At 46.7% G+C, this 26714-nt stretch overlaps 1 protein-coding gene across 4 annotated transcripts in view; it reads right to left on the bottom strand.

Annotated features, from left to right (window-relative positions):
- Positions 1-26714, bottom strand: part of INSR (insulin receptor) — a 144068-nt gene that overhangs the window by 48731 nt on the left and 68623 nt on the right. For all 4 annotated transcript variants that reach the window (XM_040240604.1, XM_040240605.1, XM_040240606.1 and 1 more), the window contains exons 3-6: positions 8451-8772; positions 2775-2923; positions 1720-1864; positions 377-591 (exon numbers count right to left, since the gene is read on the bottom strand). In XM_040240604.1, the coding sequence (XP_040096538.1) occupies positions 377-591; positions 1720-1864; positions 2775-2923; positions 8451-8772 (831 nt within the window). The remainder of the gene's footprint in view (positions 1-376; positions 592-1719; positions 1865-2774; positions 2924-8450; positions 8773-26714) is intronic.

Here is a 26714-nt window from a genome sequence, read left to right as displayed (position 1 = left end):
CCTCAATGCTCAGCTATTTCTTCCAGAGAAAAACTCGTCACAGGAGGGCGGTCAGCTCTCAGCGTCCAGTTGTAGCAACTGCAGAACTTTGCTGTAGCATTTGAGCCAAGGCCATATATATAAGGGAGGTGACACTCACTCACTCATTCATTCAATGCTTACATGGAATCTTCAGCATCAGGCATTGTATTTGGTATTTGGCAAAGAGATTAACATGTACAACACTTGTCCTCAGTGTTTCAGAAAATCTAACACACACTTAGTTGTTTTAGCTCATTGGGGGTAAGTAACACCCACCCTGAGTACCAGTATGGTGGGGGAGGTAGGGGAAGTCACATTGTCTGGTCCATGAAAGGACGAGAGCATTGCCACTTACAGGATGCCTGGTCCCCATTGGTCTTCAGAGCAATGTCATTTCTCTCCTGGCGCCCCTTGGTTCCTGAAACTTCCTCCATCTTGTGAATTTCCGACAGGCAGAGTTTGGGGTTATAGTGGAAGAAGAGTTTCCCCTGAGTGATGGTGAGGTTGTGTTTGCTCCAGTCCCATAGCTGCCTTAGGTTCTGGTTGTCCAAGGCGTAGAAAGAGTAGTTCCTATGGAAACGCACACAGACCTAATCATTCGTCAGCTTGTCATCTCCATCTCCAAAATGGTGGGGCCATGGCTGGAATTGATCTCATTTAATGCTCCATCCCCAGTTCTAACCACTTGCTTGACACATACTCATTACATGTTGAATGGAAGGTGAGGAGGTCTTCAAGGCCGGGAAGATACTTGAGATCAGTCTTGTAGGGGAGGAGGGCAAGAGTGTGATGGATTGAGATATGGGTTTTGCAAAAGGGAAAGACTAAAGACACAGAGGCACCTGAGCTGGGCTCAGGGAAGAGCAAACTAGCTTGTTCTGAACAACAGGTGAAAGGCAATACTGAAGAGATACCATGGGCCAAACCCTCTAGTATACTGCATGCTAGACCAAGACCAAGAACACATGTGCTTCCTCGGTAGACAGAGAGGGGCCACTGAAGGTTTTATAACAACTCAGTAACTCAGGGAGACCTACACCTTAGAATTATGAGTGGGCCACCAGGATATGGTGAATGGGAAATGGACAGCAGCTTGACCTGTGTTATCCAACACAGAAACCACCAGCCACATTTGCCAATTGAGCCCCTGAAATGTGGCCCTTCTGAACTGTATCAGAAGTAAAAACAAAAAAACAGCAAAAACCCCCACAGATTTCAAACACTTAGCATGAAAAAAAAGGATGTAAAAGATCTTGTTTATCATTTTTTGATATTGAGTCCATGTCAAAATAACATTTTAGATTTAATGGGTTTAGTAAAATGCATTATTAAAATTCATTCCACCTATTTCTTCTAAAGTTTTAAAATGTAGCTACTAGAGTATTTAAAGTCTCATATGTGACTTGCATTATATTTCTGTGGGATGGCCCTAGTAGTTCTAGAACCAGCAAGGAGGTCATTGGAATAATCCAAATGAAAGGTATGAACTTTGGCAAAAAAGGTAGTTTTATGGTTATATAATATTCCATTACATACACACACACACACACACACACACACACACATCATGCTTTCTTTACCCATCCACCCATCAGTGGATACTTGGGTTGTTTCCATGTCTTGACAGAAAAAAACCTAAGATTTTCTAACTCACAAACTTCCTAGTGAGGCCACAGATACAGCATCAGGCCCACACACCCAATTTCCAAGGTCTCCCCTCGAATCAGACGTAACTTCCGGAAGAAGGAAAGTGACACCAGGGCATAGGACCGGCGGATTTTCAGATATCCTGAAATTTCTTCAATGAGTCCAAGGTTGGCCTCTAGCTCAGCTGCCAGGTTGTCTAAGGAAAGGAGAGAATGAAAATCCAGTGGGTTTCTACCAAAATATTTTAACCTTTCCAGAATTCCCCATGGTGAAGAGTTAACTTCCAGGCTGAAAATGATTTTTGCGAGCCCAGCTCCAAGCACATTTATAAGGCAGTGTGGTTATGACAGAGATTGTCCTGCTTGCAAAGCTGAATGTGTTTATTATGCAGCTGACCCCTGCTCCCTCCATCTCCCTGCTTTGGTGCCCCTCAGTGCAGGAACCACTGCCTGGGTTTATATTATACATTCATTTGTTTATTTGCAAGATCCACCATGCATGGACTTGGCCTTATTCACTGTGAGTATTCAATAAACGTTTGTTGAATAAATAAACAAAGGAATACTTTTTGCCTGTGACAGAATTTCTGGAAACAGTCCCCAGACCTGCAAAAGAGGTCATACTATCTGCTTGGGATGGGATGGGGAAGGAGGTGGGAGGGGGGTTTGGGATGGGGGACACATGTACACTTGTGGCTGATTCATGTCAATGTATGGCAAAAACCATCACAAAATTGTAAAATAGTTAGCCTCCAGTTAAATAAATTAATTTAAAAAAATGGAAATGCCTGATGTCCCAGCTCAGTCCTGGACCCATTTCCCTGCTCCTCCTTGCCCCATTCCCCGTCCCCACCCCAAGATTCTTATTTTCCAAGCTGAGAGTTGGGACATCAGGCATTTCCATTTTTTTTAAATTTATTTATTTTAATTGGAAGCTAATTACTTCACAATATTGTGATGGGTCCAGGACTGAGCTGTGAACCCCAAGTTTGGAAGCACATTATTCCTTGCATGACTCCACTGATGGGTCTCTGGGTTATTGTCCTGGTGTGCTCAGAGGGAGAGTGGATCCCAGGAGGCGGCAACCCCTCCCCCCAGAGCACTCACTGCCCCCTCGAATATTGATGATTAAGCTTCCGTTGACGATGGTGCAGCCTCGGAGCTCCTGGGCAGATGTCACCGAATCGATGGTCTTCTCACCTTCCAGGAGGTGGCATACCTTGGGACAGGGGCCCAGGCAAGGGGTACACATCAAGCTGCAGAAAGAGTGGGGAGAAAGATCAGGACGCACGCACACACACAGAGCAGAGAGCGTGCTGCACAGGGTCCCAAGCGACCGTAAGGCAGCGTGCTTCCACCACAGCACTGCTGACATTGAGGTTGGAGAAGTCTTCACTCTTGGGGGCTGTCCTGCACATGAGGGGTGTTAAGCAGCATCCTCACGCTCCCATACTATGCTAACACCACCTCCCATCCAAGGCATGACAGCCAAAAATGTCTCCAAACATTGCCCCCTGGGGAAGGAGGTGCAAAAAGCCCCCTCCAGATAAGAACCACTGTCTAAAGGGATAGGCTTAGGGCATTTCTCCAGGGTGACAGGTTCTACAGCATTATCCCAAGGTCAGGGTACTCATGCCAAAATGATGGGGCTTCTGCCTTACCCCAAAGAGAAGGGATTCCCACTGTACCCCATGGAGAACCATGTACTTACTACCCTGGAGACAGAACTCACACTATTACAAGGAACTGATGGGGCTCCTGACGTAACCATAGTGACCAGCTGTGCAGAGCTAATGATTTTACCCCCAGCTAGTGGTACTCAGGCTGTTACTGCAAGGTGATGGGCTGTCTGCTGTTCTGTGTGGGGTCTGACCTTCCCTGGTGGCTCAGTTGGTAAAGAATCCATCTGCAATGAAGGAGACTACCTGCAGTGCAGGAGACCTGGGTTCAATCCCTGGGTTGGGAGGATCTCCTGGAGGAAGTCATGGTAACCCGCTCCAGTACTCTTGCCTGGAGAATTCCATAGACAGAGGAGTGGTAGGTTACTGTCCACTGGATTGCAAAGAATCGGACACGACTGAAGTGACTTAGCAGGCACACACGCTGTGAAATAGAGACGATAAGCGTATCTGCTTCACAGGGCAGGTGGTGATGAGGACTGAATGACTGAATGATATATGCCACCTAAAGTGGCACACAGAAAACAAAAACCGTTAGTCCTTTGCTATGATATCATCTTTTACTAGTGGTATCACTGGTACCCTTGTTATTTCTACACCTCTGCCTATTCAATTTTGCAGGAGGAGCTTTGTCATGGTGGTATAATAAAGAACACATCTGGTGCCCAGCTCCTGGCACAGAGCTTCAAAAGCCTTGGAATTTCCTGAGTGATAGAAACATCTTTGTTGTGCTAATGAAGCAGTGACCCCTAGTTGCTTCAGGATGAGGGCTGGTCACAAGAAAGGTCAAATGTGTGATTTGGAGGGTTGCCTCATCGCTTTGACCTCCAGAGAAGAAGGAGGAGCTCAAATCCATGGCCAGGGATTCAATTGATCACAGCTATATAACAAAACCCCAAGAAAAACTCTGGACACCAACTCAGTCCATTTTTCTGGTTGGTGAGCACACAGCTGTGCTATAAAGCTGATGTTTCTGATTCCACGAGGGGATGGGAGCCCTGTGTCTGGAACTCTCCCAGCCCTCATCCTCTGTGCCTCCTTAATAATAAAGCTGTAATCCTAAGTCCCTGACATGAAGCTTTTTGACTGCTGAGGCATCTATTTCAAAAGACATCTGTCTTGAGTAAAATGTAACGAAAACAACTAGATAAGGAACAAGGCTGCCCCCACCCCTGAAGGTCCCTCTTTCAGAAAGCCCTGAGGAACCTAGATAACTGACCACTTGATGGACCCGGCCTCTCTCTTCCTGTGCCCCAATTCCTGCTCTTGAGCTTTAAATTCACCACAGAGTGAAGCCATCAAACCCCAGAACTCCGTCCTCAGACCCTAAAAAAAGCAGACCTCCCAAGGGCCACTTCCTCTCTTTCCCTTCCTCTTTCCCTCTCTTTTCCTCTCTCTCTCTGTCTCCTCCTTTCCCCCCTCTCTCTTCTTCTCTGTGTGTGGCTCTCTCCCTCTCTCCCTTCTTCCTTCCCTCTTCCCACGACCTCACTGTGTGAGCCTCCAGGACCTGTGAATAACAAACCTTGTTCCTTAAAGTTCCCTGATGGTTTCTTGCTGAAGCGCAGCAAGGTTGGCCCAGCCATAAATAGGGTGCCCCCCCCCCGCCGGGGGCAGTGTCTGCAGAGCTCGCTATAGGTGATGTATGCTTAGGTGAGCTCTGTAGGCACCCTAACCCAGGGTGCTACTATCCATAGGCTTGGACCAACAGCCTTTTTCTTTTAGCTCTGTGAGTTGTCCCAGCAAATTATTGAACCCAATGGGTTTGTGGGAGCCTCATAATTTATAGCCAACCAATCAGCAGTGTGGGTGCTCTTGCATGCGTGTATGCTATGTCGCTTCAGTCGTGTCTGACTCTTTGCGATCCCCTGGACTGTAGCCCACCGTGCTCCTCTGTCCATGGGATTCTCCAGGCAAGAATACTGAAGTGAGTTGCCATGCCCTCCTCCAGGGGATCTTCCCAACCCAAGGATCAACTCGGCATTTATGTCTCCTGCATTGGCAGGTGGTTTCTTTACCACTAGTGCCCACGTGGCTGCCCTGGGGACCCCCAAAGTGTGGCTGGCATGTGAAGTAAAGCCAGTGCAGTGGAGGACCAAGCCTTTAACTTGTGGGTCCGATGCCAACTCCAGGTGGTTGATGTTGACATCTATTGTAGTATACCCAGCTGGTGTCAGAGCAGCTGGGGTGGAAACAGAATAATGACCCAATGTTTGGGTTCTTTTGTTGGTTCTACAAATACTCACTGAGCACTTATCATGCGACAGATGATCCTCCGGGCCAGGGATAAGCAAACTACGGCCCATGGGTCAACTCCAGCTGGCCACCTGTTGTTGTAACTAGCACTGTATCAGAACACACCCACTGGGTTGAGTACCATCTATGACCATTATCACTCTATAAGGCTAGAGTAGAGTACCCGCAACCATATGGCCCTCAGAGCAGAAAATATTTACTATCTGGCCCTTTGCCAATGCCGGTTGTAAACCACAGGTACACACAAGTGAACAAACAACCAACTTTCCCTGTGGGAAATCCACATGTCCTTTTCCAGCCAAGAAGTGGAGTCTACTCCCTCACCCCTGGAATCTGGGCGTGGCCCTCTGAATTGCTTTGGCTGATGAACCCTTAGCACATGTGACACAGCAGTGGCTTAAGAAGCACTTACACTGTTTAAAGCCTGCGGTTCCTGGCTACACATGGAGAGAGGCCCCAGCTGCCCATGCAGGGTATGAGAGGCTAGGCTGCACCATCCCATCAGAGCTGACCCATGCCGAGCCAGATAAACCTCTGGTCAACCCACAAAATCAATAGAAACCATAAATGAGTGTTGCTATAAGTTACAAAGTACCGGGAAGGTTTGTTACACAGCAAGAGCTAGCTGATACATTTCTGAAGCGCAGGGTCTCATTGGCGAAAATTCACAAACGGACAATGAAAATATCAGCTAGTGGTAAAGAGCACGAAAAGAGTTAAAGCGGAGAGATGCGCCAAAGCGTAGCCAGATGGTTAATTCGGGCGGGGTGGTCACACAGGAAACAAGTCTCAAAGGAAGTGAACTTTAAGTTGTGATGCCCTGGGTGACCAGGAGAAACCCAGCCATGCGAAGATCAAGAGGCAAAGAATTCTAGAAGGTGGGTAGGGGGTGGGAGGGGGAAGGACAGGGATGCCCCATACCCATCACACCCTTAACATGCACCCCAAATATCTAATCCTCCTCATCTGAAAAGCACCCTACCAGGTATCTCAGAGTGACCGTGGATGGGATATAGTGAACCCACATGGGTTCACAGTCCTCTGCTATAAAAACATCAAGAACTACTTCCCAGATAAAGCCACCAGAAAGAAAGAAAACGTATCTGGCCCCATTTGATATCAAACCACATAAGAAAACATGACCACACTGAAGTCTTCCACAAAATAAAAGCTTCAGAAGGAAAAAAAAGTTTTTTTTTTTAACTGACAAAGTAACATACTGCCATGTTGCGTGCTGGGTTGCTTTAGTCGCGTCCAACTCTTTGTGACTCTATGTGACTGTAGTCCGCCAGGCTCCTCTGTCCATGGGATTTTCCAGGCAAGAATACTGGAGTGGGTTGCCATGCCTTCCTCCAAGGGATTTTCCCGACCCAAGGATCGAACCCCAGTCTCTTACGTCTCCTGCACTGGCAGACGGGTTCTTTACGACTAGCAACACCTGGGAAGCCCTCAACTACGGCCAGAATGGGTCACAATTAGCATCCCTCTCTTTCCCCTCTTTCATTCAGTAAAGGTCCCAAGCATCATGGGACAAGACGTTAATTTCCTGGGGCTTCAATCCTGGGGCCACTGCCATCAGGAAAACATCAAAGGAAGTTGCTCTATTTTTCGTATCTTTGTTATGATCAGAAAAAAAAAAAAAAAAACCAACCTTCTTCTATTTAAAGCCAGTGTCTTTTAGTGGAAGATGTTAATAGCCTTGCTTTATTTCAAACACGAAAACAATAAATAAATCAAGAGGAATATGATCATTTTCCCAATCTTACTGATAAACTGGCCCCCCAAAAGAAAAAAAATAGCTCTGTCTGGAATGCAAAGGTGATTTATAGGAGCCTATTTTTGGTCCACAAAGCCACGTGATAGGTTTTATCAAAAACGAGCGAAACAAAACATACTGTACTTGCAGGTTTCACAAACACTCAGAGAGCAGCTCCTAAGAGCCAGAATAAAGGTTGTTTTCCTTCCCACCCTCCCCACCCAGGGAAATAAAATTTCCCACCAGAACACTCTCACTTGGCTCATTTCCAAGTCTGAAGAGGGAAGATGTTTTATGTAAGCAGGTCAGCTCAAGGCCCCTTGACGTGCGTCTATCTCTGATTTGTTTTCGTGTTGTTTTGTGGCATGTTTTTTTTCTCAGACCCTCAACACAAAAACCAGGAAATGGATTTTTTTTAACTCTGTTCCAGCCCCAAGCCCCCAAAATAGCTCATCTGAGAAGCTAACAGCGTGAACAAAAAGTCTGAGGTGTGTGGAGGAAATCTGACTCACCCCTGGGGAGAGAAAACCCTGCTTTTTCTCACCCAAATAGTAGGAAATGGTTTGATGGTATTGTCCTTCAAGAAACAACAAAGCCTTGAGAATAATCTAGAATTGAGTCCTTCTTCCTTGCACTCCAGGCTAACCTCAGGACACGATCCAGACCCAGTTCAGAGAAAACACTTAAAAAAATCTGAGCTCTGACCTGGGTTGTGATAGACAGTTCCATCAGTGGGAGCAGTCAGGCCATATAAAGGACTGTATATGAAACTAAGGACTTCTGTTTCCAATGATAAGCACAGAAAGCTTTCAATTTTTGGTATGCAAGATGCCAAAAATATTTACTATCTGGCCCTTTGTGAGAGAAAGGTCATTGACTCCCTCTCCAAAGACCAGTGCCCAAAACCAGGAGGCCAGAATGGCATCTGAGAGACCTCACTGTGTCACGCATCAGCAGCAGCTTCCTTGCTCATAGCCAACCCACCCTAGCTTCTCACACAATTTTAACAGGTGGTGCTACCAGCAACAACCCCATGTTCCTTTCCCTCTTGACAACCTGCCCTCCGCCCCCTTGGAACCCACACTCAGGACTCACTTGCTAGAATTCATCGTGTAGCCAGAGGGGCACTCAGGGACGCACTTGTTATTGTGAATGACATACTGGTGGCAGCCTTGCCTCCGAGAGTTCTTGCATTTGTTGTGCAGGTCCTGGCAGAAGCTGAAGTTCACGCAGCGCCAGTCTTGGAAGTGGTAGTAAGGGGGCGGGCAGGTCTCCACGCACCTGCCGTCCAGGTAGAAGTTGCGACACGCCACGCACTTGGTGGGGTCGTCGGGCTCTGAGCAGTTGCCCAAGCACTCGCTGTGGCAGCAGAGACCCTCAGAGGTGCAGCCATGTGACTTACAGATAGTCGGACACACTGGAGAGAGAAAGAAAACAGTTGGTCAACGGCTTTACCCAATGCCGCGACAGCAACTCGAGAGGAGGAAGTGCAAGCCAAACAAAATCATGTCAGCTACGGCTCACTTCTACAGCACATGTTTCCTGCTGGTTAAAAATACAAATTTCTGGAGTTCCCTGGTGGCTCAGTGGTAAAAAATCCACCTGCCAACGCAGGGGACTCAGGTTCCATCCCTGGTCCAGGAAGATCCCACGTGTCAAGGAGCAACTAAGTCTGTGCTCCACAACTATTGAGCTAGTGCTCTAGAGCCCGGGAGCTGCAACTACTGAGCCCGTTTGCAACAACTACTGAATCCCGGGCACCCTAGAGCCCACGTTCTGCAACAAGAGAAGCCACCACAATGAGAAGCTGATGAAGAGCAGCTAGAGTAGCCCTCACTTGTCACAACTAGAGAAAAAGCCCCCACAGCAACAAAGACTCAGCACAGCCAAAACTAAATAAATATGTATTAAAAACAATGCTAGTTTCTGATGTCCCAACTCCCAGGCATAACTATTAACTCGTTGCAGCCCCCAAGCCAGTGATGTGCTCTTAAACGTTTAACAACTTCTTCATTGAGTGGGGGTAGAGAACCTCTTGTTATAGAGCACTGGCCTATTTCCGTGGTGTAAATACTCCTGCCAAGGTCCTTTTCAAGCTACCCCACCTAAAGTTACTGAATGTGAAGCCAGCATTACAGTAGCACAGCATTAAATAATACATCCAATCACATAGAAACAGTAGTGGCAAGCAGCCTCAAAAGCATAACCATAGAAAAAGGTACTGAGATGATTAGGAAGTGGTAAGTACGAAGTATTTATTTTCTTTGCTTTTTAACTTAATTTCTTTAATTATAAGTTGATGTTATTTAAATCTTAATACCAGCTTGCTGGGAGATTGGGATTGACATATATACACCAGGGCCTCCCTGGTGGCCCAGATGGTAAAGAATCTGCCTGCAATGTGGGAGACCCCGGTTCAATCACTGGGTCGGGAAGATAACCTAGAGAAGGAAATGGCCACCCATTCCAGTATTCTTGCCTGGAGAATTACATGGACAGAGGAGCCTGGCAGGCTACAGTCCATGGGGTCTCAAAGAATCAGACATGGCTGAATGACTAACACTTTCACTTCCACAAGATTGATATTGTGTATAAAATAGATAACTAAGGAGAACCTACTGTGCAGCACAAGGAACCCTACTCAGGAATCTGTGGTGACCTAAATGGGGAAGGAAATCCCGGAAAGAGGGGATATATGTATATGTATAGCTGATTTACCTTGCCGTACAGTAGAAACTAACACGACATTGTAAAGCAACTATACTCCAATAAAGTTCAAAAAAAAAAAAAAAGACTAGAAACAAAACAGAATTACCAGCTTGTTTAAGAAGCAGTCTGCACATTTCCTGGAAATTACACAATTGCCTCGAGCAAGTCTGCTCCTGCACGTAGCTGCCATACTGGTATAAACAGATATATCCTGATCTACAATTTCTCCAGTTTACAATGAGGAAACTGAGGTGAGAGGAGGCTAAGCAAATGTCCCAAAGGTTTATCTGTGCTTCAACGCACAATTTGCTCACTCTGTTCCAGATGTTTACAACCTCTATGGGAACACAATGGCCACAGAGTTTGCCTTTAGGCCCACAAGTCTAATGGAGGAGGCATATTCATTATTTAAAAGCATAACTGCAGGGACTTTCCTGTTGTCCAGTGGTTAAGAATCCACCCTCCAATGCCAGGGATGTAGGTTCGATCCCTGGTTGGGGAATTAAGATCCCGCACGTGGTAAGGCAACTAAGCCTGTGCACTGCAACTAGAGAAAGCCTGCACTCCACATTGAAGATTTAGCATAGCCCCCAAATAATAATAACAATTTTTAAATTAAAAAAAGAAGTATAACTGCATACACAGCAAGCACTGTGCTGAAGGTAAGTGGAGGTGGTGTTTCTGCTGTGACCTGCAGGAGGTGATGAACGGGGCAGAGACTGTGCTTGGATTTCTACATCTGGAGTTTCTTACTTGATGCAACTGAACTTGTCCACTGAAGGCTGGACTCCACTCTGGCGCTCTCCAGCAGCTTGTAACACACTCTTTCTCCTGGCATCTCACTACTCATGACTTCCTGGTTGCCCCTGATTTTGGTCCCTCAGTATCTGGCCTGGACCTCCATGATCAGCCTTCCCTCCTCAGGCTGCCAGCAAATTTGTTCTTGGACTGATGGTTCCTCTGAGGCCACAAGCAGAGCCTGTTCCCCAAGGATGCCTTCTTTGCTCACTTCCTGCATAGCGCAAAACACGGTTTGGAAGCTGGGACATGTTCTTCACCCCTAAATCCCCAGGCTCCTTGAGAGCTGCAGTGAACATTACGGCCCACGTGGACATCACCAACCAGACCCAGGGAACTTAAAAGGCCTCTGAAGCTACATTTCCACACGAGGATAGGTGTCGGGTGGAACTTTCTGCGTTGAAGGAAATCGTCTTGATCTGCGCTGTCCAACACAGTAGCCACTTCCCTGCGGCTGCTGAGTGTGGTTAGTGCAACGAGGAACAAATTTTTTTTTTTTAATTGTGGAAAAATATGCATAAAACTGACCATCTTAACCAACTGTAAGTGTACAGCTCAGTAACATTAAGTACATTCACATTGTTGTACAACTATCCCCAGAACTTTCTCACCTTCGCAAACTGAAACTCTGTCTCCAAGAAACACTTACTCCCCCATCCCCACCCCTAGCCCCTGACCCACACCATCTACTTCCTGTCTCTACAGATCTGACTCCTCTCGGGACCTCCAATGAGCAGAATCAGACAGCGTGTGTCCTTTTGTGTCTGGCATATTTCACTGAGCATCACGTCCTTGGGGCTTCCCTGGGGGCTCAGTGGTAAAGAATCCACCTGCCTAGGCAGAAGATGCAGGTTCGATCTCTGGGTTGGGAAGATCCCCTGGAGAAGGAGATGGCAACCCACTCCAGTATTCCTGCCTGGGAAATCCCATGGACAAAGGAGCCTGGTGGGGCTTCAAAGGAGCCTGGTGGGGCTTCAGCCCACGGGGTTGCAAAGAATCAGACATGACTTAGCGGCTAAACCACAACACGTCCTCAGAGTTGATCCATGTAGCAGGTGTCAGAACCCTCTTTTTAACAGAGGCAGAATTCCCACTGACAGCATCACCAATAGGTGCTTGCGTGCGTGTGTGCTAAGTCACTTCAGTCGTGTACAACTCTTTGTGATCCTATGGACTGTAGCCCAGCAGGCTCTTCTGTCCATGGGATTCTCTAGGAGTGGGAGTGGGTTGCCATGCCCTTCACCAAATAGGTGCTTGACTACAACTTAAAAAGGAGGAAAATGTCTATACACAATACAATGAGCTTGAATAACTAGCTGCTGAAATTTATACAATGAAAATCAATCCTATAGGTCAAGAAGGGGGGAAAATCCAAGCTTTGCAAGGGGTTCTTAGGCAAATTTTTCTGGAATTTTAATTCTCCTCAAGATTGTCACAATCCAAAGGTGTATGTGGAGACGGGGGGAAGCCATTGAATTAGAGATGTGAAGGGACTTCCCTGGTGGTCCAGTGGTTAAGAATCCACCTGCCAATGCAGGGGACACAGGGTTGATCCCTGATCGGGGAAGATCCCACATGCCTCGAGGCAACCAAGCCAGTGCTTCACCACTGCTAAAGCCCATGCACCCTAGAGAAGCCGTAGCAATGAGAAGCTTGTACATTGGAGCTAGAGAGCAGCCCCCACTCTCTGCAACTAGAGAAAGCTTGTGAAGCAGTGGAGAGCTGGCACAGCCAAACATAAATAAGTAAATATTATTTTTTTAAAAATTACATGGAAAATTTGGAGCATCTGTACCCAAGTGCACCATCAGATTTTTCTGTGTGGATCCAGAAAGAACTAAGAAACTCTAACAGGAGCAGGATGGAGTTAACCCACCAGTCTCTGTGGAGGTTCTTTAGGGTTTCCATACCCCCCATTAGATTCTTTGTTATTGTTCAGTTGCTCAGTCGTGTCCAACTTTTAGGGACGCCATGGACTACAGCACGTCAGGCTTCTCTGTCCTTCACTATCTCCCTGCGTTTGCTCATGCTCGTGTCTTTTGAGTTGATGATGCCATCCAACCATCTCATCCTCTGTCGCCCCCTTCTGCTGCCCTCAGTCTTTCCAGGCATCAGGGTCTTTTCCAATGAGTTGGCTCTTTGCATCAGGTGGCCAAAGTATTGGAGTATTAGAGTCTTACTTAATCATAGTAAAGACTCCAGCAGGGAAAGCAGGTAAGTAACATTATCTCCATCTCACAGAGAAGACTTTTTACTCAGCTGAGACCCAGCAGGGCCAAAGCCATAACTTCGATCTTTTGGCTCTGAACAAGATACTTCTAGGTTTAAGCAATGAAACAGGCATCCACAGGGTCCACCCAGTCAGGAGGAGTGACCCGCATATAGTTCTCCACCCACAGGCATGCCACAAAGGTTTCTGTAAAGAACCCATGACAGCCTCAGTTTTCTTGTCTGTCAAATGGGGATGATAACAACCTCTTAACTCCCTCTCACACCTAAAAGAAGGGATGTGGGCAAGGCACTGGATTATTTGATAGGCAAGTGTAGCTTTGATGGCAGTTATTGTGGGCAATAGTATTCTCATCATTATTAATAATCTGTCCACAGGAACCAAAGGAACTCAATGGCAGGAAGCAATCCAGAAGGCAGACAATTATCTAGAATCCCTGAAGACTCCACCCTCTGGAAAAGCACACGTGTGAGCAGGAAGGAGTCTGTTTCCTGGGCTGGGGCTGCCTCTGAGGGTCAGCACTTCGGTTCAAAAGAGCTGTTGGCAAAGACCTACCAAAAACTTCCCAGACACATAAACCTTCCTGCCTAGACAATGAGAAGAAAAAATGACCCGAAGCTCACACACAAGGCCAGAGGCAGCCCACAGGGCCATTCAGTCTTCTTCCGGAGCCCTGCCTTCTTAGGGCTGAGAACAATTTCATTCTCCAGCAAAAGAGCGGGCAAGATTTTCCCACAGAAGGTCACAAAGCAAATGTTCGGGCCATATGTTCCGTGCCACAACAAGGGCACTCTGTGTGAAGACAGCCTCAGAGAAGACCTATGGGTACAAACACATTGTGTCCAATAAAACTGTATTTACACAAGCAGGCAACGGGCTGGACCATTTGTCAACCCCTTCTCCTGTGAAACTTACCTGTGATTGATTCACCATTTCTGTTAGGGCCTCAACTCCAGAAAGCCAGATGTTAACTTAGAGATGGATATATTATAAATCATTTTTATCCCAGAGAAGAAATAATCTGCAACGATGACACGTTTATTGCCCCTGGGACAGTAACGTCCTCATATCTAACTTTGTGATCCTGGTTTAGTGATGACAAATGCTTTGGCTTTACCATCCCGGCTAGTGCCCTTGCTAAAGGGTTAAAAGTGCCGCCTGGTGTTCTTTTTGGTTTGACTGGTTGGTTGGGGGATTTGTTTGTTTGTTTGCGTAAGAGTTGTGTTTTTTAACTTTTGAAGACTATACTCTGATAACAATAAGGCAGCTCTGGGGGTCTTCCATTCTGTTTCCAAGTACTTTATCTTATTTAACAGAAATGCCACTGGTGGTTCCCCACCCACCCCCTCATCCCAGGCTGAATTATGAAAACCAGGCATTTGGCAAGATGAGAATGGAGGAGGGGTCTGACTCTCCCCTCCCTGCTCCCCTTGCCCTGTCCCCGTTCATAGACACCAAATAAGTCCCCAACACACTCACACTCAACACACAGTAGCCCTGGCTCAAAATGTCACGCCCTCCCCTCCAAGCTGTTCCTTCCAGAGAGGATGGAAGTCTTTTCAAGAAAATGCCAAGAAGCCCAGGAGCTATGGACCCTCCCAGGACAGGTTCATGACTCGTGTGTAATGGAAAATCCACCCAGACCTCCCCCTTCCAAACACACAGGTTCCTTGTTCACCCATCTCCCGTCCCCCACCCTCCCACCCTAGCTGCCTTGGGCTGCTGGCCCCAATATCTTCCCCATTCTCCCTAAAGTTTCCAAAAGCTTCTGGCCTCCAACTTCACTATAGCAGAAGCAGCCACTACCTTCCTGAAACTTTCACCTCAAGTGGCTTTTTCATCCCACCCCACTGAGAAGATTGAAAAGTGAATTCTAAACAAACCGCAAGAGGGCATCTTCTCTGGTTGAACTTCCCGAAGTAAAGTGGAAGGCTCCTGACCAAATGACTCTTTCTCCAGAGAGAAATCTACAGAAATGCCAGTTGGGTTTAGACAGGTGATATGGGCGACTTCCCTGGTGGTCCAGTGGTTAGAATCTGCCTTCCAATGCAGGGGATGCAGGTTCAAACCCTGGGCGGGGAACTAAGATCCCACATGCGATGGGGGCAACTAAGCCCTTGTGCCACAACTACTGAGCCTTGTGCTCAAAGGCCACATGGGCCACAGCTACAGCCCATAGCTGAAGAAGAGCCCCCATGACACAACAAAGACCCAGAGAAGCCAGAAAGAGAAAAAGAGAGAGAGAGAGAGAAAGGGGTGGTATGAAGCAAAGGAAGCAGGTGCAATTTGACCCCAGTATATCTACTGCTAGGAATTATCCTGCAGACAAGAGAGCATATGTGCACCCAGATGCCTAGACAAGGATATTCTGTACCCTACAGGACATTAGCCACTGGGGTTTACAATAGCAAAAACCTGTAAACAACATAAAAGTCCAAGACAGGAGACTGTGTAGATAAATTAACGTGGATCAAAGGGATGGAATGGTACACAGTTGTGAAAATGGAGGCAGCTCGATGCATTTTAATGTTGGAATCACTTCCAAGATAGCATTAAAGGGGGAAAAGTATCTAAAGAATATAGCTTGTTAGTGGGAAAAGGAAAGAGACATACATTGTGGGACTCTGAAATGGACAGCTAGTTTGGGAAACAGTTTGGTCATTTCTTGTAAAGTGAAACATATGTTTCTGATCCTTACCACAGAACCTAGGGGTTTAGCCAGGTGAGGTGAAGAACAAAGCAGAAGATTTAGGTTCACACAAAGACCTGTATGGGAATGTTTACGGTGGCTATATTCATCATCACCGCAAGTTCAGTTCAGTTCAGTCGCTCAGTTGTGTCAGACTCTTTGCGACCCCATGAACTGCAGCACACCAGGCCTCCCTATCCATCACCAACCCCCAGAGTCCACCCAAACCCATATCCATCGAGTCGGTGATGCCATCCAATTATCTCGTCCTCTGTCGTCCTCTCCTCCTGCCCTCAATCTTTCCCAGCTTCAGGGTCTTTTCAAATGAGTCATCTCTTCGCATCAGGTGGCCAAAGTATTGGGGTTTCAGCTTCAACATCAGTCCTACCAATGAACACCCAGGACTGATCTCCTTTAGAATGGACTGATTGGCTCTCCTTGCAGTCCAAGGGACTCTGAAGAGTCTTCTCCAACACCACTGCTCCACTCCAAAAGCATTCAGCGCTCAGCTTTCTTTATAGTCCAACTCTCACATCCATACATAACCACTGGAAAAACCATAGCCTTGACTAGACAGACCTTTGTTGGCAAAGTAATGTCTCTGCTTTTTAATATGCTGTCTAGGTTGGTTGTAAAACTGGAAACCAAACTAAATATCCCTCAACTGGGGAATGGATAAACATTGTATCTCCATACAATGAACTCTAGAGAGCAGTCAAAAAAGAATTAAGTCCCAATCTCCCACCATCACCACCCCTTTCCCCCCTGGTGTCTATACATTTGTTTTCTGTTTCTGCTTTGCAAATACATTCATCTGTACCATTTTTCTGGATTCCACATATATGTATTAATATCTGACATTTGTTTTTTTCTTTGGGATTGACATATATACACTGCTGCTGCTGCTGCTGCTAAGTCTCTTCAGTGGTGTCCGACTCTGTGCGACCCCATAGACGGCAGCCCACCCGGCTCCCCTGTCCCTGGGATTCTCCAGGCAAGAACACTGGAGTGGGTTGCCGTTTCCTTCTCCAATGCAGGAAAGGGAAAAGGGAAAGTGAAGTCGCTCAGTTGTGTCCGACTCCTAGCGACCTCATGGACTGCAGCCCACCCGGCTCCTCCACCCATGGGATTTTCCAGGCAAGAGTACTGGAGTGGGGTGCCATCACCTTAGTATAAAATAGATAACTAATGAGAAGTGAAGTGAAGTTTCTCAGTCATGTCCGACTCTTTGCAACCCCACGGACTGTAGCCCACCAGGCTCCTCCGTCCATGGGATTCTCCAGGCAAGAATACTGGAGTGGGTTGCCATTTCCTTCTCCAGGGGATCTTCCTGACCCAGGGATTGAACCCAGGTCTCCCGCATTAGAGGCAGACCCTTTAACCTCTGAGCCACCAGGGAAGCCAACTAATGAGAACCTACTGTATACTACAGGGAACTCTACTCAGTGCTCTGTGGCGACCTAAATGGGAAGGAAAGCCAAAAAGAAGGGGGAATATATGTATACATGGGGCTTCCCAGGTGGCACTAGTGGTAAAGAACTTGCCTGTCAATTCAGGAGATGTAAGAAACGCAGTTTCAATCCCTGGGCCAGGAAGATCCCTAGAGTAGGAAACCCACTTTAGTATTCTCGCAATGGCAACCCACTCCAGTATTCCATGGACAGAGGAGCCTGGCAGGCTATAGTCCATGGAGTCGCAAAGCACATGACTGAGCAGGCATACACACACATGTATTCATGTAGCTGATTCACTTTGTTGTACAGCAAACACTAACACAACATTGTAAAGCAACTTTACTCCAAAAAAAAATTTTTTTTTAATTTAACTGCTGATTACCACAACATGGAGATGAATTTCAAACACATCATTTTGAGTGTAAAAAGCTAGTCTCCAAAGATACACATTCTATGATTCCCTTTATGTGACATCCTGGGAAAAGCAAAACTATAGAGACAATGGACATGTTAGTGGTAACCAGGGGCGGGAACTGGGGAAGGCTGACTGCAAGCAACAGAATGAAATTTGGAGTGGGGGAGTGACCAGACCATTCCATATCTTGACTGTAGTGGTGGTTACACGACCATAAAGAAAAAAGTGTTAGTCGCTCAGCTGTGTCCGACTCTTTGCCACTCCCTGGACTGTAGCTCACCAGGCTCCTCTGTCCATGGAATACTGGAGTGGGTTGCCATTCCCTTCTCTAGGGGATCTTCGTGACCCAGGGATTGAATCCGGGTCTCCTGCAGTGCAGGCAGACTCTTTACCAGCTAAGCCACCAGGGAAGCCCAATAATCAGTCAAAATGAGACTTCCCTGGAGGTCTAGTGGTTAAGACTCTAAGACTTCCTTCCAATGCAGGGGGCACGGGTTTGATCCCTCATCAGGGAACAAGGATCCCACAGAACATTACACTGAAACACATGAATTCTGCTGCATGTAAATTACATTTTCAAATGAGGGGGGAAAAAAAGGATGAATGGGACATATATCCCCCTGGAAGGGACGCAGGAAATGTGCCCCATGACTTCTTGTGGGAAAGGAAATGTGGCTGAAGTAAAGGGTGCGTAGCGGCATACTCACATATAAGCACAAGTTGATTTTTCATTTTTCCTATGTACGGGTACACCCTTCTGAAATTGACATCTATTTAAAAATACATTTTTAGTATAACTGAATCACTTTGCTGGACACTTGAAACTAACACAACACTGTAAATTAAAGACACTTCAATAAAAATTTAAAAATAAAAGTACATTAAAAAACTCTGCTAGATGATTAAGAAAGGTTTTTGATCCATTATATCATTCTACTCACAAATATTCCTCTAGTGACTGTCAGAATAGCCGACAGACATCTGAGAGAGTGTTACAAAGTTTTCTCTTACGATCTTTTTTTTTTTTTTGCCTTAGTACAAAATCAACAATCAAAGTAACTGACTACCAAGTGTTTTCTGAGATTGGAATCTGGACTAGGAACAGGAAGTAATATTATTGAGGACAAGCAACACTGGGACAATGGATGAAATTTATTTAATAGATTGTGGATTCAAATATTGCATCAGTGTTAATGTCCTGATTTTAAACATTGTACCACGGTTGTGTAAGAGCATTTTCTTGTTCTTAGAATATAACCCCCAAGGAATTAAAGGCAAAGAAACAATACACCCGCCTGCCTCTGACTCTCTGATTCAGGGAGGGGAAATCTCTCTCTTTACATATACATACATATATATATAATGTGTATACATAAATCCACGAGACAGATAATAAAATCAAAGAGGTAAAACTAGTGAATTTGGTCCAGTTCCTGAGGGTTTTCTGTCAACTTGCAAACTACATCAAAATTAAAAGTTACCAATTTATATCCAAGCAAGGTTAAAAGCTGGAATAGTGGGACAAAGACCGAGAGGTAAATGACTTACTTATAAAAATACACCCACTTTTGTTTTTTTTGCCTTTCTAAGTTCAAATCAATTTGGTTTTTCTCAATTAAGACGTTATATGGTAAAAACAAAACGTTAAAAAAATCCCAGTATTAAATTTTTCCATATCACAACGTATGTTAATAGCATTTTGCTACATTGCCCTCCTTCCTAAAGCCTGTAGTTAAAAAAAAAAAAACACTCGATTTATTATTCCAAAAATTACTGCTTTCCAGAAATTTCCAAACGGAACAGTGGCGTCATAGACCGGCGGACACATTAACCACAGGGCCCCGTGGCCCTCCCTGAAAGTGTGAATTTTATAAACTCCTTAAAGTCCACCCTATGACTTTCTCCCTCGCGTCCGCCCCAGACTCTGACAGCGGAGGTTCGAGTCCCCGAAGCCCCCGGGGGCGGGCAGCACCTTCTCGGTAAATTCCTCCCTTGGAATCCAGTTGATTTAACGGTGGGATAAGGGGACTGAGTGACTTTTGACAGACAGGTGGTCAACTGTCCACACGCCCTTTCGGGTCTGCGCTCCTTGAGAAGCCGCGACCGCAGAAGCTCGCGTTCTTGAAGCAAAGAAGCTCCCCCCTCCACTTTCCTGCTCCGACGATGTCGCCCCCGCCCGCGCGAATATCTTCCCAGATGCGTTTGGAATCGAGTGGCGGAGCTCTTCGCAGAAATACGGTGCGTGAAGAAGAAGGCGGGGCCTCAAGGGGCAGGCGGGGGTTGGAGGTGGCTCCCCGCTACGGCAGCCTCAAGATTGGTTGGTTCCAAACATCTTTGTGTGTGTGTGTGTGTTCATGAGGGACGGACCCACGGTGGGAGAAGCCCCGCCCCCCGCAAGCTGGCTGGAGCAGAGAAGCACAAAGCCCGAGGTGCGCTCCGCTCCGTGGAATCCGGGCCGGGCGGTGGCGGCAGCCGCAGCGCCGCCCTCGCGCTCAGCCAATGGGCGGGCGTGCTGCTGGGGCTCTGGCCCCGCCCCTCGGGCGCGCGGGGCTCGGCTCGCCCGACTGGCGCTCTGGCTGTGACCGCCGCCGGGCGGTCCGCGCCGGGGGCCCCAGGAGGGGGCACCTTTCGAGGGTTCAAACCTTGCAGGGCAGGCCCGCAGAGGATGGAAGTTTGGAAGAAATTATAAGAAAAGGAGAAACCGAGTGTGCGGACCGCCTCGAGCGGCCGCCGGGTGGCTTGTGCCGCGCGCGGAACTGGGCGTGTGCCCGGGAGGAGATCGGGTCACCGCGTGGCAGGCAGCGCCGGGATGGCCGAGGGGGGCCCTGGCCCCAGGCCTCACTCGGGAGGGGCCCAGAGAGGGGCATCGGCTCGCCAGGGTCCAACAGCAAAATCTGCCAAATTGGGGGCCAGGAGGTGTGGCAAGGAGAGTCCGCACTCTTCTCGGACCCTACCCTCGAGATTTCTACCCTCCACTCGCCCAGAATACCGAACACCATGCTCATAAATTACATTCCTAAGAAAACTTACAAGGTTTGTTTTTGGAGTGCCCTCCAACCAGTGTTCCCTCTCGCTCCCACATTTGAAGATGCCCACCTGTGCTTGCCTGGGCTTCCCCGGTGGCTCAGAATCCTCCTGCACCGCGGGAGACCTGGGTTCGATCCCTGGGTTGGGAAGATCCCCTGGAGGAGGGCATGGCAACCCACTGGAGTATTCTTGTCGAGAATTCCATGGACAGAGAAATGTAAGGCTGGCAGGCTACAGCCCATGGGGTCGCAAAGGGTCAGACATGCCTGAGCAACTAAGCACGCAGCACACCTTTGCTTGCCATTCCTGTACACCTAAGCAGTGAATGGCCATTCTCTAACGTCCCCCCACCCCCACCCCATTCCACGTGAATACACTTTAAGATGTATATTCCGTTTGCTGAATACAACATGCAACCTATATCAGTTAATAAGCTCTTATTAACACTATTATTCAAACAACCACCACCATTATAGATGGAGACACTGAAGCACATAAGGGCTGCTGTGCTAAATGCCAGTTCAGCTAGCAAGCAGCAGGGCCAGTTGGAACCCAGGTCTCGGAGACTAGGACCAGGGTGCGGCCCCATGCATACACTGCGGGTTTAATTCATGGTGTTTCTTACTCTGGCCCACCTGGATTTGGGCCCTTCCTGGCACTGGGTTGCAGAAAGGGATGGAGACATTATCTCTTCTCTCCTAGGATGCACAAAAGAGGCAGGCAAGCTAGGAGAAAGTGAAAAAAGTGAAAGTGTTAGTCAGCCTTTGGGACTCTGTGGACTGTAGCCCACCAGCCGCCTCTGTCCATTGCATTCTCCAGGCAAGGATACTGGAGTGGTTGCCATTCCCTTCTCCAGGAGATCTTCCCGACCCAGGGATCAAACCTGGGCTTCCTGCACTGCAGGCAGACTCTTTACCTTCTAAGACACCAAGAAAGTCCTGAGAAGGGCAGGTTTATTACAGCATCTGTCGAATTACTGCATCCCAGTGCCATGCACACACAGAAGGTGCACGGTAAAACTCACAGGGGAGAAAAAAAAAATGGAGGCAATCAGGTGACTGGTTTTATTCCAGCAGGAGAGGGACAATACATGCAAATGTGTGAATCATCAGGGCTGCATTTAAGTATAAAGAGTTCAGAGCTGATGAAGGGCAAAGTACAGAGGAAAAGGTGTGGGACATCGGGCCAGACATGACGGTTAGGGAGCCGAGAGGCTTGGACTTTGCATTGCAGGAGGAGCCAAAGAAGGGCTTCAGCTAGAAAAAGGTACCACCAGATGCACATTCGGGCTTCCCTGGTGGCTCAGATGGTAAAGAAGAATCTGCCTGCCAATGCAGGAGACCTGGGTTGGATCCCTGGGTCAGGAAGATTCCCTAGAGAAGGGAATGGCTACCCACTCCGGTGTTCTTGCCTGGAGAATCCCATGGACAGCGGAGCTTGGAGGACTACAGTCTGTGGGGTTGAGTGACTTTCACTTTCAGATCCACATTCAGGGTCAATATTCTGGCTCTCTGGTAGCTGGATAAAGAAGACAAGAAGGAACAGGGAGAAAGAGGCTGACTTCTGAAGCCATCAGGGGAGGTGGGGTTATCAGGCTTATCAACATGGATGACTCCCAAGTCTCCACCTTGGGCAGGTGCACAAGACTCACAAGAAGAACTAAGAAAAGAAGCTAGGTAGGTACTCACACTTGGACTATCTGAATCTGCGGTGTGAGTCCAGGATGTCAGGGCTTCTGCACGTGATTGACTGTGTCTCCCACTGCTAAGTCTCACCTCAAACCAACCTCCCCCCACCCCACCCACCTGTTCTTTAAAACTACTCTTGTTAAAGTGCCTTGTTTGTTATGGATATTTTGGAAAATTTCCCTCATGTATATATGTAATCCATACACATTTTAGGCAATTAACTGTAGCAATGACTTTTTAAAAGTTACTGAGTTTTAGCCTACTGCTTCTTGAGTCAATGTAACTTTTACAGGCTATTTAGAAATTAACAACAAAAGAGCACAACTTATGAGATTCAGGCATAGCTGTTCTTAGGGGCAAATTCAGAACTTATAATTTCTTGTGAAAGGAAATGACTAACTTAAATTCCTGGTGGCTCAGTGGTAAAGAATTTGTCTGCCATGCAGGAGACACGGGTTCGATCCCTGCATTGGGAAGATCCCCTGGAGAAGGAAATGGCAACCCACCCACTCCAGTATTCTTGCCTTGGAAATCCCATGGGGTCACAAAAGAGTCAGACACAAATTATCAACTAAATTAAAAACTTAACCTAAATAAGATGAGCACTTAAACCAGAAATGGTTATTTTAATAATATTTTGCAAGTTACTTATTACCAGAGCTGGCTTTATAATCTTTTCATGGGTTTTGTTACATTTCGATGTTCTGTCTTTATTTTATTAATATATACTTATTCTTTCCACATTTTTTTTCCCTATAGTTACACTATAGTCTTCCTGCTAAGATAGCACTGCCCAATAAACAGTCTACATTGACAGAAAAGATCTGTACTGTGGAATTTGGTAGTCACTAGGGAAAGCAATGGCACCCCACTCCAGTACTCTTGCCTGGAAAATCCATGGACGGAAGAGCCTGGTAGGCTGCAGTCCCTGGGGTCGCTAAGAGTCGGACACGACTGAGTGACTTCACTTTCACTTTTCACTTTCCTGCATTGGTGAAGGAAATGGCAACCCACTCCAGTGTTCTTGCCTGAAGAATCCCAGGGACGGGGGAGCCTGGTGGGCTGCCGTCTATGGGGTCGCACAGAGTCGGACACAACTGAAATGACTTAGCAGCAGCAGCAGGGGCTTCCCTGGTGCCTGAGATGGTAAAGAATCGGCCTGCAATGCAGGAGCCACAGGTTTGATTCCTGGGTCAGGAAGATCCCCTGGAGAAGGGAATGGCAGTCCACTCCAGTATTCTTGCCTCGAGAATTCCGTGGACAGAGGAGCCTGGCCAGCTACAGTCCGTGGAGTCACAAAGAGTCAGACACGACTAAGCAACTAACAGTACTACAACTAGTCATGTGTGGCCACCCAGTGCTGGAAACCAACTGATGTGACTGAGAAACAATTGATTTTGCTGTAGTTAATGGCTAGCCTACTGCATATTGCAGCTCTAAAAGATCCGGTTTTGAAACTGTCAGTTCTGTTTGTTTTCTAATCGGTGAGTCCCCACTAATTTATTATTTCCTTCTTCCTGTGTAGATTTGCTTCATTATTCATAGTCTCATTTCTCTGATTTCTCTACTTAATCGTTTAAGTCTGTGTTCACATCTCCCCTGTCTTCTAAAACATCTGTCCTTGCAGTGTTGAGTTCTGCCTTTGACCAAAGTTAAGAGTTATGTTTTGTTTTTAATTATCACATGGTAGGAGTTTGTCTTGAATGTTTGTTTGGTTAAGCTTTTAAAAATTAATTTCCAGTTACATTTACTTACGGCCAGAGATTAGGCAGTTCAATGTCTGCTTTTTGGAAAGTATTGGTTGTTTTTTTTTTTTTTCCCCTTGAGATTTAACAGATGATTAGTTTTTCTAAATATTCCACGAGCACTTTAAAATGTGTATTGTTTGCAGAATACAAAGTCCAGCCCTTATCTGTTACCATGATCTTATTAACCATATTATTCAAACTCCTTGTTGCTTAATTGAAGTTTATCTACATGATCAAGGCTCTGTTTGTATCTCCCCTGAGGTTTCTTAATTCTCTTATTTCCTGCAATTTGTTCTCTGAAGTTGGTTCTATGCATACCTGACCCTCATTTAAAGATGGTCCCTTCACTTAATGCAAAACCTCTCTCCTTCTTTCCTTGATAATGCCTGCTACCTTGAATTCCATGCATATTTTTCTCGTTGATATTTGCCCACATATTTACATTGTCTGTGTCGTTTTTGGGACTCGGTATAACCATTTTCTTTCTTTTTTAAAAAAATCAAAGTAGAATTAATTTACAATGTTGTGTTAATTGTTGCTGTTGTTCAGTCGTAAGTCATGTCCGACTCTTTTTGACCCCATGGACTGCAGCACGCCAGGCTTCCCTGTCCTTTACTATCTCCCCGAGTTTGCTCAAACTCATGTCCATTGAGGCAGTGATGCCATCCAGCCATCTCATCCTCTGTCGCCCCCTTCTCCTCTTGCCCTTAATCTTCGCCAGCATTGAGATCTTGTATAACCATTTTCTAGTGGGGAGAAGTGAGAGAGAGAACCATAGCATCCATGGGAACAACAGAGTGGGAATGAGAAATGTCACAGTCTGAAATCTGTCACTGTGGAAGGTCTGAATTGCAAGGAGGGTTTCCCCGGGGACAATCTCAACCATAAAAAGGTCCATTCATATGACTGATGGCTTCCCAGTAACAAGAACATGGTGGTCTTGAATAATGTACAGGTCACCAGAAGCCAATTTCCTGGGAGCTGCTACACCCACGGGCTGGCAGAGTCTAAGCAGAGTGACAGGGAAGAGAGAAAATATCCTCAACTCCTAAGGGACAAGAGTAAACAGGAGAACGTGCTGCCTTTCTGTGGAGACACCGAGAAATGGAATCATTCGTCAGAATGAAAAAACACCTATTTTACATTCCATCGTGACCAAAGAGACACAACACTCGACTCATTTCCTTATTGAGTTGGTTCTTGAAGCCAGCCTGGCTGCTTTATTTTTTCCATCTAGAAGCTCCATGTGGCGTGTCCCATTCCAGGAGCCCAGCAGGTATTCCTGGGACACCCCCGTGTGTACACTTCAGACACGGCTCTTCTATTAGAAAAAGATGGAGTTCTTCAATGCGGATTGGGGGGGCACCCATTTCCTGCCCATGTTTATTTTGACTTATGAAAAGAATGTGTTTGTCCCTTTGACATTGGACCCTCAGACTTTACTGGCTCTTTGGATCACTTTGCAGCCCTCCGTCTACCTGAGTAAACACCTTGTACATCTGGAACTTCCTGACTCTGCTTCTGTTTATGCTGCCAAGCCCCGGCACACACCTGGGAGAAATGCATGAAGGAAATTAAAGCTGTGTAAATGCTTGTCCGACTCAGTGGACAGGAGTTTGAGCAAACTCCGGGAGACGGTGATGGACAGGGAAGCCTGGCATGCTGCAGTCCATGGGGTCACAAAGAGTTGGACACGACTGAGCAACTGAACAACAACAGCAAAATGCTTGTCCATCCAACTGGATGCAAGGTACTTCTAAGAGCATTCAAAGAAAGATGAGTAGCATTTTTGCTCTCAAACGAAGTCCCCTTTTGGGGAGAAAGCTCATTGATAAGAAGTCTCTTTTACATGCATACAGGACCATGGAGGAATTTTCTTTCCCCACCAGGATCAACAGCAGCCACACCCTCGCTCTCCAGCCAGTATTTACTCACAGGTAGATTGTTTTCTGCACCATGGAGATGTCCTAGAAAACCCTTTGACCTTTACAGACAGGCTCTCTGACTACGAATTCTTAGTTTCTTAATTAAAAAGTTGACTAGGCAGCAACACCCACCGTGTTGCCAAACCTATCACTATCTTCCTTCTAGGTCCCTGGATCAACAGCTCTGAGCTCCTACAGAGTGCCAGGCAGCATCAGAGCTCTGAACACAAGACTGTGAATAGAACACCCAACAGTTCCACCGCCTCCTGGGGAGACAGACAGAAATCAGTGCACCAGCACAAGAACGTTTAGTTACAAATCAAGAACATTTTGTAACAAACTGTGCTGGTACTCTAAGCAAATTCACAGCAGGGCTGGAACATGCCTAACCTGTTAATTTCCTCAGATTATTCTGCAAAAGCAAAAGTGTTTTCTTTCTTGCACTGAACAGCCAGAGAGCCAAATTCCACCTTCTGGCTGAGCCTTCTGCCTTGCCTTAGTCCTCCCAGTTCTCCCTTCTCCATCTTTGTCGAGTGATCAAGCTGATAGAGAGACGGACCGTCCACCAAGCACCCTGGTCCCTCAACCTCCAGGCCTGGGATGGGAAAGGTGTGATGTACTCAGATTGTCTCAGTCTGGTCTCTCAAGGCTCTCCCATCAGACCTGGGATATACAG

The sequence above is a fragment of the Oryx dammah genome, unplaced genomic scaffold (genome assembly GCF_014754425.2).
Source record: "Oryx dammah isolate SB20612 unplaced genomic scaffold, SCBI_Odam_1.1 HiC_scaffold_5, whole genome shotgun sequence".
In the NCBI taxonomy this organism is placed as follows: Eukaryota; Metazoa; Chordata; class Mammalia; order Artiodactyla; family Bovidae; genus Oryx; species Oryx dammah.
The sequence above is the reverse complement of the archived record's forward strand: the minus strand, read 5'-3'. Positions and strand labels throughout refer to the sequence as shown.